Source organism: Ostrea edulis, chromosome 1 (assembly GCF_947568905.1).
Source record: "Ostrea edulis chromosome 1, xbOstEdul1.1, whole genome shotgun sequence".
NCBI lineage: Eukaryota > Metazoa > Mollusca > Bivalvia > Ostreida > Ostreidae > Ostrea > Ostrea edulis.
In genome coordinates this window covers 74,270,663-74,280,662 of record NC_079164.1, presented here as the reverse complement: position 1 = coordinate 74,280,662, position 10,000 = coordinate 74,270,663, and the positions used below count along the sequence as shown (strand labels likewise).

At 37.7% G+C, this 10,000-nt stretch overlaps 2 protein-coding genes across 2 annotated transcripts in view; one reads left to right on the top strand and one right to left on the bottom strand.

Moving 5' to 3' along the window:
* The first annotated feature begins 205 nt into the window (after nucleotides 1-205).
* Nucleotides 206-4,084, top strand: LOC125674973 (hyaluronidase-3-like). The gene is made up of 5 exons (XM_056160217.1): nucleotides 206-522; nucleotides 676-926; nucleotides 1,008-1,148; nucleotides 1,228-1,435; nucleotides 3,553-4,084. Exons 1-5 carry the CDS (start codon nucleotides 235-237, stop codon nucleotides 3,898-3,900), a joined length of 1,236 nt encoding a protein of 411 aa, XP_056016192.1. The 5' UTR covers nucleotides 206-234; the 3' UTR covers nucleotides 3,901-4,084.
* Nucleotides 4,085-6,702: 2,618 nt separating this feature from the next.
* The window catches only part of LOC125682087 (uncharacterized), a 5,881-nt gene continuing 2,583 nt past the window's right edge, over nucleotides 6,703-10,000 (bottom strand). Inside the window, exons 4-5 of the mRNA XM_048922490.2 lie at nucleotides 9,408-9,556; nucleotides 6,703-6,893 (exon numbers count right to left, since the gene is read on the bottom strand). Coding sequence (XP_048778447.2) covers nucleotides 6,759-6,893; nucleotides 9,408-9,556 — 284 coding nt within the window. The 3' untranslated portion in view covers nucleotides 6,703-6,758. The remainder of the gene's footprint in view (nucleotides 6,894-9,407; nucleotides 9,557-10,000) is intronic.

Genomic DNA, 10,000 nt, shown 5'->3' with positions numbered 1-10,000 from the left:
TGTACCTTCCGGTGTAGCAGAATTCTGTCAGTTACACACAGTCTATTTCGTATACCCCAAACTTGTCCTACTTCAGTTAACAATGAAAGACTGCTATTGAAAGGAATCTATTTAAATGAAGTGAAAATAATTCATGCTATATATTACACGATATTATAGATCTTTATTCAATGAGAAAGAAAACTCGAGAGGCGTATTTCAGTTGGATCCACCACATTTTCACTACAGCATCACATGACGATGTATGCGATTTTGATTATTACCTTCATTTCCTTGTCGCTTGTATTACATTTATCCAGTCGATGGGAAACACCTCAGCCGTTTGTCGTTGTGTGGAATGTGCCCTCTGAAGTTTGCTCGACAAAGTACAACATATATCTAAATCTTTCAAACTTCAGGATTACGAGCAATGACAATGATTCTTTCAGAGGGAAAGAAGTGGTTTTATTTTACGAACCGCTTCCGGGCCTGTATCCCAAATATCTACAAAATGGATCAGCGATAAATGGTGGGATTCCACAAGTAAGACAACATGTACTGAAATAAGGTACATTTTTTAAACAATCATGATACATTTTTATAGCATTGTATAGTTACCGTGTTTTTGGACTGCAATATTCTCTCTCTCTCTCTCTGTGACCGTATTAAAAAGTTTATGACTTTTTGTAACACCAGAAAGTTCCATTCAAACATCACTTACGGAAGGCGGCGGAAGACATTGAACTTCTCGTTCAGTCCAGGAACTTTGTAGGAAAAGGGGTTATTGATTGGGAGAGCTGGCGACCAATTTTTGAAAGAAATACGTATGAACCAGACAAGATGATTTACATAAGAGAATCCAAGAGACTAGCAAAAGCGCTGTATCCCATGTTGAATTCGTCCATGTTGGACACAATAGCGAAACAAATGTTCGAAGAGTCAGCGAGGTAATCGAATTAAATGCTATTCACATCTACATATCAAAATATAAATACATTTATTTCTATATGTTGGTGTTAGTTTTATAGAGAATTAATGGAAAATACGCTGGTAAAAGCCAAAGAGATACGTCCAAATGGGTTATGGGGCTTTTATGGATTTCCAAGGTGTTTCAACTACAAAATCGACGAAGATTTCTGTCAGAAAGACACCACTCGTTACAATGATAAGTATGTAATGCTCACATCGAATTGGTTAGAGAGAAGGGGGGGGGGGAGAGAGAGAATGTTAATTTTCTGTATTTTTCAGACTTAAATGGTTATTTAACGCCAGTACAGCCTTATATCCGTCCATTTACTTGTCCTCCCGATTCCCGTCATTTACAAGTCGTCAAAAGAGAGTACAAGGGATTCTTAACGAGACCCTCAGAGTTCATTCTCATTATTCTGCGGCCAGTACCCCGATGTTCGCCTACAGTACTTTCAGATATACGGACAACAACGTATTTTATGCAATGGTAAGTTTCAAAATTTGAATTTAGAAATGAATCTGCTTTGACCCAAAATATGTAATGACAACTGATACTTATCAAATACAGTATATCGCTGAACCCTCGAATTTGATAAGGGCTTACATGTAGTTCAACCTGTTGCATTAGTCTAGTGGTTAAGACTCGCTTTGCAATTTGGGGAGTCCAGTTCAATACGCCAGTTTCTAGATAAGAGCTCTTCTGTGTAGGAGGTGCATTTAGTGGAACTTTGAATGCCTAAGTGGGACCGAGCGGACCTACAGTCAGCGAAGAAGACGACAAAATATATTAAAAGCGGCTTCTCTTTAAATTTGTAAATGTAGGAAATACAAAATACCATCGAAAGATATATTTTACGAAAGTGGAAACATAAAAACAGTGTCATATTTGCAAGTAATTTCCCGGATATGATACGTACGAGCAACGAAATAACGTGATATAATAACAATTTCATGTATTTGATTACTCCCCGAATAACGTGTGACATCGAAAAATGACGACATATCTGCGTGTATATATATATAACTCCGTTATTGCTCATGAAATGGTGCAAATTATATTTTATATACATGTAAGCTATTGTCATTATTTATATATTTTCCTTGCCATTGATGTATAAGACTTTAATAATCCACAAAATATACATCTGTATAAACATAGCGGAAGCATTTTCTTATACACGTATGAAAGTAACACCAGTACCGTGCGCGACGCCTTACCTTTTACTTAGTTTGTATATGTATATCAGTCGAATTCGGGTGATGAAACTGCATATAAGAAACTTACTGAGCAGATTGATGAAAATTTGTCCCACTACCGAATATAATTTTTTTTCGCGCCTTATCATGTACAAAAGTTCTCCAAAGGGAAATAACTCGGACGTATCTCGAAACCGGCGTACTTTCAACCCCGGCGTCACATCAAACCTATGTAGGTTGTGGATGTTCCTTCGCCGAGTGCACGGTTTAAGAAGTGAGAGTCACAGGTCTTTCGGAGATGACCCTAAAAACGGAGGTCCTGTAGTTTCAATAACAGGATGGCACTTCACTTGATCGAGCATGTAAATGTATGGACGATCAAAGCTTCTTATCGATTTCAATAAAACAGGTTTTACTTTTGTTCTCAATGACCAATCATATTGAAAGAATGACATAGCGTGGTCATCCAAACTCACTTTCATTGAAACCACACGGCCAATCAGTGAGTGTAATTACATGCTCTACCAAGCGAAGTGACACGCTGTTATTGGAATGATAGTAGAACTTTCACATAGCTGTTTATAAGCGCCAGGTGCATAGGTCAATATTTTTTGGCACTTCATCTGAAGCTGGCGACACCTCTACATGATTGAACTGGAATGGGATCAAAGTGGGGGTGTAAAATATATCTACATATGCACAAAACATGCATGTATAGTACACGTATTCCATGTTTATAAATAATCCATTCAGCCATATTTGGTAGGCCGCTGTAGACAGTAATTTCAAGGGGGGAGGGGGTGGAATTTATGCGCGGAATGAGGATTTTATTCGGCAGGGGTGTAACTTTTGAAAATAAAAATCCCAACCCTTTTGAAATAAGCATCTTAGCATTATGGATACTTAATGTTCCCAAAAGTGAAGGGACCTAGTTCAGGGGCGGATCCAGGAATTGCGGTTACGGGGGCGCCACTTTATGAGGCAGTGGGTCGAAACCCCCGGAAGCTTCTGAATTTTACAGATTTTATAGGGCTTGAAATATGTCTCCTATTTAGTCATTTGTACTATTTTCTATCGTTTCTAATAAGGTGAAATTAATAAAATGACGCAAATTTTAAGGGTTTTTGGATAAAATTAAGTTATCCCAGTGAAGTAATTCAAGAAATCAAAAGATTTTGTCATTTATTTCTCCGGGAGTGGAAGAAATCATTGCTTCTTTTATCGTTTAGTACATTTTTCTAAACAGGATACCACGATTTACCTTAATTTAAAAAAAAAAATGGGGGGGGGGGGCGCCGGCTGCACCCCCCTTAAATCCGCCACTGACCTAGTCCCCTTCCTTATTCTCGCGGGCGTGGTATGAGATATTATGTTATAATAATATGTTCGTCAGCATTTGTTTTGCAGGAAGATCTCATGAACACCATAGGCCAGTCTTTTGATGCTGGGATGGATGGAGTGTTGCTTTGGGACAGTAGTAAAAACTTTATTTCTCAGACAAATTGTGAATATCTTCTTGAATACCTCGAATCCTCATTAGGACCTTTAGTAGAAGCAGTGACAAATTTTGCAGAAAAGTGCAGTGTTATGCTGTGCAAAGGCAATGGGAAATGTGTGCGTAAATCGTGGATAGAGAGATCCGGATTGCAGACTTTGATTTTACTAAACACGTTTGATTTTGAAAATTACAAATGCCGCTGTTTCAGGGGATGGAAGGGCATGCACTGCGACAAACCAGTCAGCATGTTTCTATAGATCATTTCCAGTCTGAAAAATAGTGCGCTTTGAGCTTAAAATATTTAAAAGGGCCTGGAATTGATAATGGGACATTCCAATTATGTTATGGTTAAAACGCAGTAAATTAAAAACAAGAAGAAGCTGTTTATGATTTACGATGCCTTTATTCTGGCAGATCAGATCAAATAAAACAGGTCTATTATGGAAGTCTTTATTATTCATAGGACAATGAATATAAAATATGTTTTCAACCAAAAAAACCAATGCGATAGAAAGGCGTTTGTCATGGCCCATACATATGGATGTGTGACTTCAATCTGTGATTTTCCTCTTCAGTATCTAACAGTATATTCTAAATGAAACACGAGCTTTTATGTCTAATACATAAAACTATGAGCAATGCTGCTTGTGATACATATTTTAACCTGTCTATCAGGTGTCGAAACATTTATCACAACCCAGGCCGGGGACGCGAACCCTGCTTCTATCGATCAGCCCACCTAGAATCTAGACAAAATAATTATTGCGTTCTACAAATGAATAAAAATAGCAATAAGTAAAATGCACAGTAGTAGATGTAGAAATATGTAAAGCACTAGAATGACGACATAAAATAAAAATAAATATGCTAACAGACGAATATATATATAACTAAATATTTATAATCTACACTATACATGTATGATACTTGCGACTGATGCCACTCCAGTTTCCCCCTGTCCTCTGATCGTCGGACTCCATAGTCGAATGGTAACTCTGTCAAGAGGTACCGAAGAGCAGGGGATATTTTGATTTAGGTCCATCTGTCTTTCTGTTCACCGACAATGGTGACGTTTCCATATCAGTGAAATAAAACATTTACTCAATCCAGCAATGTATCTTTGTAAGGGTTTCGTGAAGTTTAGGAATCCAGTGTAGCTATAGGACATATTCATCTATCCCATTGTATGGGATATCGCATAAGTAGAATGTTTAGCGAGGGTTTAATTTTGGCATTATTAGCGAGTGTGTTGAGATATCTAAAATTATATATCGTTAACAATTTATTCCGCATTGTAAACAGTTATCTTTCTTGGAAAGTTTCCCAGTTTACTTTCGGAAGGTCGGTGGTCTCTTCCCAGGTAGATTGTATCTGGGTTCTCTCTTCCACCAATAAAAACTGGGCGCCACCAGATAACTGAAAAATTGTTGAGTGTGGCGGAAAACATCAATCAATCAATCTTGGAATTATAAAGTCGCTAAAATTAACCCTTGCTAATAATATATTCCCATTCTTATGAGAAAATTGCTAGGTTTGTGTCTCGCTAAAAATTACGGTATTAAATGTGTCTAAAACTGAAGCATGATTTTGAAGAATTTCATCTTTTGAAAGGGCAATTGAAGTATAAGGGAATAGAGCGTCGTGAAGTAAGAACTATAAAAGAGTTGAAATGTTATTAGGTATTACCCTCCCCCGACTAAAATAATACAGGGAGTAAACATACAAGTTTACCTTCAATATCATTTTAAACCATCTATCTACCCGAGAAATAAGAATACTTTCACATGAGTGTTTTGTTTGGTTGGTTGTATATTGTTTAAGATTTTTTTTTACTCATATGGAGACGTCACTAATGCCGGTGAAGGGCTGCATATTTTGGGTCTATGTTCGGCGCTTACGGCCTTTGAGCAGTAAGGGATCGTTATCGTTCCACACTTGCTGTGACACGGGACCTCGGTTTTTACGGTCTCATCCGAAGGACCCCACCATTTTATACCCCACTTACAACAAGCAAGGGGGTACTGAGGAGCTATTCTAACCCGGGGTGCCCATGGGATTAAGAGTGTTTTAGCCTAAACCAGAGTGTTTTGGCCTCAGACAGACTGAGAATCTGTAATGAAGAGAATTTACAGACAAATACTCATACAATGAATTAAAAACGCGCCTTTCTAAATTTACAGGTCGACATCCTCTAATTTAAAAAGTGGTACATCACGTGCTTTTTCCATGCATATATGTACATGAATATATAGAAGAGTTGAAGATATATGTAAGAATACTGCATACACTGATTGATGGAAGTTTTAAAGGATTGACCTAGATTTCACTCCAAACCTGTTGCCTTAGGTGCAGAAATACATTTCATTTTCAACAAATTCAGCGGTTACACCTGGTATTCAAAATGTCATCAAAACGATTTCCTAATTCAAAATCATTGTTACAAAAGACGACTGATCAGGTATCGTTTTCTAAGTTCTGTATGTTTTAGTAGCGGACTTTAATGTTTTAGTTAGTCCCATATTTATGTAGCAATATATTGTATTCCATTATCACCTACATATGGTGTTATCTCTCAACCGATTCGATACTTGTTCTGCGTATGATCAGTTTTTAAATCGAGGCAGGTTACTGACAAACAAATTGATGGTGCTGGGATTTCAACAGTGTTGTTTAAAGTCAGCATTTCGCAAAATCTATGGTCGTTATAACGATCTAGTTTGCCACTACAACCTGTCAATGGGTCAAATGCTGTCTGACGTGTTTCATACCCATTGTTAGGCCATTCTCGGCACACTGATTCTCATTACGGATAACTCCGTTTACTTGATCAATATATAGGGGTCAAGGCGAGTGTGACCGGTCGACAGGGGTGCTTACTCCTCCTGGACACCTGATCCCACCTCTGGCATACCAAGGGGTCCGTGTTTTCCTAACTCTCTATTTTGTATTGCTTTTAGTAGCCATGAGATTGAACACTGTTCGTTATTTTCAGCTTTTACCACGGGCCGTTGTACTTGTATATAGATCATTACGTAGCAGTTTAATATCATGAAAAATAATTCCTTCAGATTTTTTTTATTAAATAAAACCAATTACAAACTGCATTGTAATGAATTCAGCAGCCAACTTTGAAGTTGTCCAAATGCACTTTTATAATGGTATTCATGTCGGATGGTCTGTTGCTACAAATTGAACTGCGGTGTGAATGGGCTTGTGAGGTGCTGTCCACATACTCTATATGGAAAACGGGCTGTTAATGGAAGATACAGGTTTTAGTTAAGTTCCAATGTCTGAAAATAGCGCTACATTGGTTGCACATTTGCGATGGACGACCAGAGGAGAAAACTACAATTTTTATACATTGGCAATACTTTTAGGTAACAATATAAATACTGAGGTAGCTTATTTGGTTGACATTTTGATTTTCATGATCCACTAGAATCTGGTATAACTGCCAATCAATGCGCAGTGAAGTTGTTACGCATAGAACCGCTACTTTTCTCCGATATGATCGTCCATTGCATTGTCTAGATAGACGAGCCATATTTATGTGGCCATGTGGGATGGCGTCGTCTCTTGGGTCGTGCATTGCATTGCCTAGTTTGGAGAGCAATATCGCTGCCGCCATGTTGCAAACACTTTCTAGAAGGTATTTCAGTTTTAGATTTAAATAACCACAATATGCACGGCTGAGAATATATTGCTTACATTAAATGAAATAACTGCATATTTAATAAGACGCAATAATGATGCATAACATTCCTCGTAAATGAAAGTATTCTTTAATGATTCTGTATTTTTTTCTTTAGACCGCTAAGCTTATTTTACAAAATACACTTTTAAAAAATATAAGTGGTTTAAGATTTAATAGAAACACACTTAGGGTTAGAAAGATTGTAGAGGTAATTTAGTAATTCATCACTGATTGGGTTATCTCTTGTATCAGAGGGACGTTTCAGAAACGAATTTCGTTTTTGAAAATACATAGGGTATGAATTGCGACACTTCAAGCCAGCATATTTTTCATGAAGCGCGACGATAATGTTTTGTATTCACTTTCTGCTTTCATATATGTCGGAATTCCCAGCCGATAAAATAGACGTACCATGTTCATCAAGTAGTTCTATATTCGTATGGACATTGTTTGCAACTGCAGCGCACTCACGAGGAAAATGCCCATCATTACAATTTGTAATATATCAAATACAACCCCCCCCCCAAAAAAACCCGGAAATGTAAATACATGCATTTAAACAGAAAGGGAATGTATGAACACTCTCCACTTATACAAGAAAAGACGGTTGTACTACAACTCGTGTATAATGAAATTGTGCTTAGGTTTAAAGAAGAAAAAAAAAATTGGAAAGCTAAAATCAATTTAGGCCCCACCAAAATACACATAGTTGGCATAGTGATACCAGGTATTAGATTTGATATGCGTAACTGTATACCCTTACTGAAGGTATTTTCATCAGATGAATGTATTAATACATATTGCCATATTGATCGTAATCTTTGATGAAATGAACACAAAATGTGTGAGTATCATCAGGTTTGTTTGTTTTACGTCCCGTTGAAAATTCACTCATATTGAGACGTCACCAGCTGTTGGAGAAGTACCAAGAATTTAGACCTATGCATAGCGCTTACGGCAATAGCAGTGAGGGTTCTTCAACCTACCAACGCCTGCCGTGACACGGGATCTCCCTTTTTAAGGTAATATCCGAAAGACCCGTGATTCTCACTTCTAAATGCCGAGCGATTGGCGAGGGAGTAATCACTACCTATGTTTACGTCTTAGATTTGACGCGGTCATGGCACGAGCGGGGCTCGAACTCACGACCTCCCGATTACAAAGCGAACACTCTACCACTGAACGAGCGCTACCGGTTGGTTGTATATTGTTTAACGTCCCGTTACTCATGTAAAACACAAGAGTGTATCTGTAAGAGTGTGGTAATGCTATTGAAATATATTGCTGATATGACCTTGTACCAATGGACCACTCGAGATATCGCGTCACAGAAAAGTGATGGATGGTTTGACGGAAGGCAGGTGCGTAGCCAGAAACGTAAAGTATGGCAAGGGTGTGGGGCCGTCTTAAGGCCCCGAGTGGGTCCAGGGTAAACCCCCGGTGGGGGCCCAGGAGGCAACATTTTTTGTGCATCGAAACAGGGTTTCTTGTCAATTTCTAAACCAAAAAGAATTCACAAAATTAATTTCTAAAGTGTTTTATAATGCCAACTCACCGTGTGTACGTGGACTGACTTTACATTTCTTTATGAATCGTGTTGTTTATCTTGTTTTCGTTGTTATCGACTGGTATATATATATATATATATATATATATATATGGTAAAAGTTACTCATAACAATGAATATCTTCATCTGTCTACTACATGTACATATATGATGTACATTATATTATTAATCATAATGTGATATTTGACATGATGTTGATGATTTGAAATTCAAAATGGACTTTATTAAAGTTTGATTAAATGGACATTATGATGTTGATTAAATTATAAATCGGAACAATATAATGTAAAGTTAATGATATTTCTCTAGCAAATGATATGTACGCAGTTGCGTACTTGCGTATAGGCGGCTACGCGCCTGGAAGGAGACGGTGATAAATATAAAGCGCCTACATCTTCGGCAAAAAGCCCTGATAATAACAAAAGAAAACTCGCAGAAACTGATGCACTTAGCTATGCTTGCCTTCAATCCTAAAACTTTGTAAATGATGGAGTCTGCTTACCTTTCTTGCATCAAAGAATGGTTGATAGTAATGACATTCGTGATACTTTTCACACGACTCATTAATGGCAAAATCGAAGTCATGAACCAAAGAGCTGATTTGTTTCAGGTCATTCTTAAGTCCGATGGCAAGCCCATGGTTGTGTGCCTCTACAAAAAACTTCAAAATTATTGAAAGACAGTATCTATCATGGTGTTTGTGAATGATGCTTGACTTCAATGTAGGTACTAGAACACAACAGACTATGTTGGAAAGCATTTTGGTATGTTACAATCGTTTATGCACCAGACTCCAAAATTACAGCTCCTTTACGAAGTATATATCTCCACTTGCTTTTCTCGTGTTGATGGCGTATTCAGAAACAATCTAGTTAGTTATGTAATTGATACAAGATTAATTGAGTGACAATTTTCTTAAAAGTGACAGCTCCTCTCAGCTAATACACAGTTCTCGCTAGGTATCGGTTAAAGTCCAGTGAATACATAGTTCTCGCTAGGTATCGGTTGAAGTCCAGTGAATACATAGTTCTCGCTAGGTGTCGGTTGAAGTCCAGTGAATACATAGTTCTCGCTAGGTATCGGTTAAAGTCCAGT

Bases quoted from the DNA above. Each gene is read 5' to 3' on its own strand.
- LOC125674973 (XM_056160217.1), top strand. From the start codon at position 235: ATGACGATGTATGCGATTTTGATTATTACCTTCATTTCCTTGTCGCTT. The intron at 1,149-1,227 runs GTATGTAATGCT...TGTATTTTTCAG, and splicing joins ACCACTCGTTACAATGATAA to ACTTAAATGGTTATTTAACG. The intron at 1,436-3,552 runs GTAAGTTTCAAA...TTTGTTTTGCAG, and splicing joins ACAACGTATTTTATGCAATG to GAAGATCTCATGAACACCAT.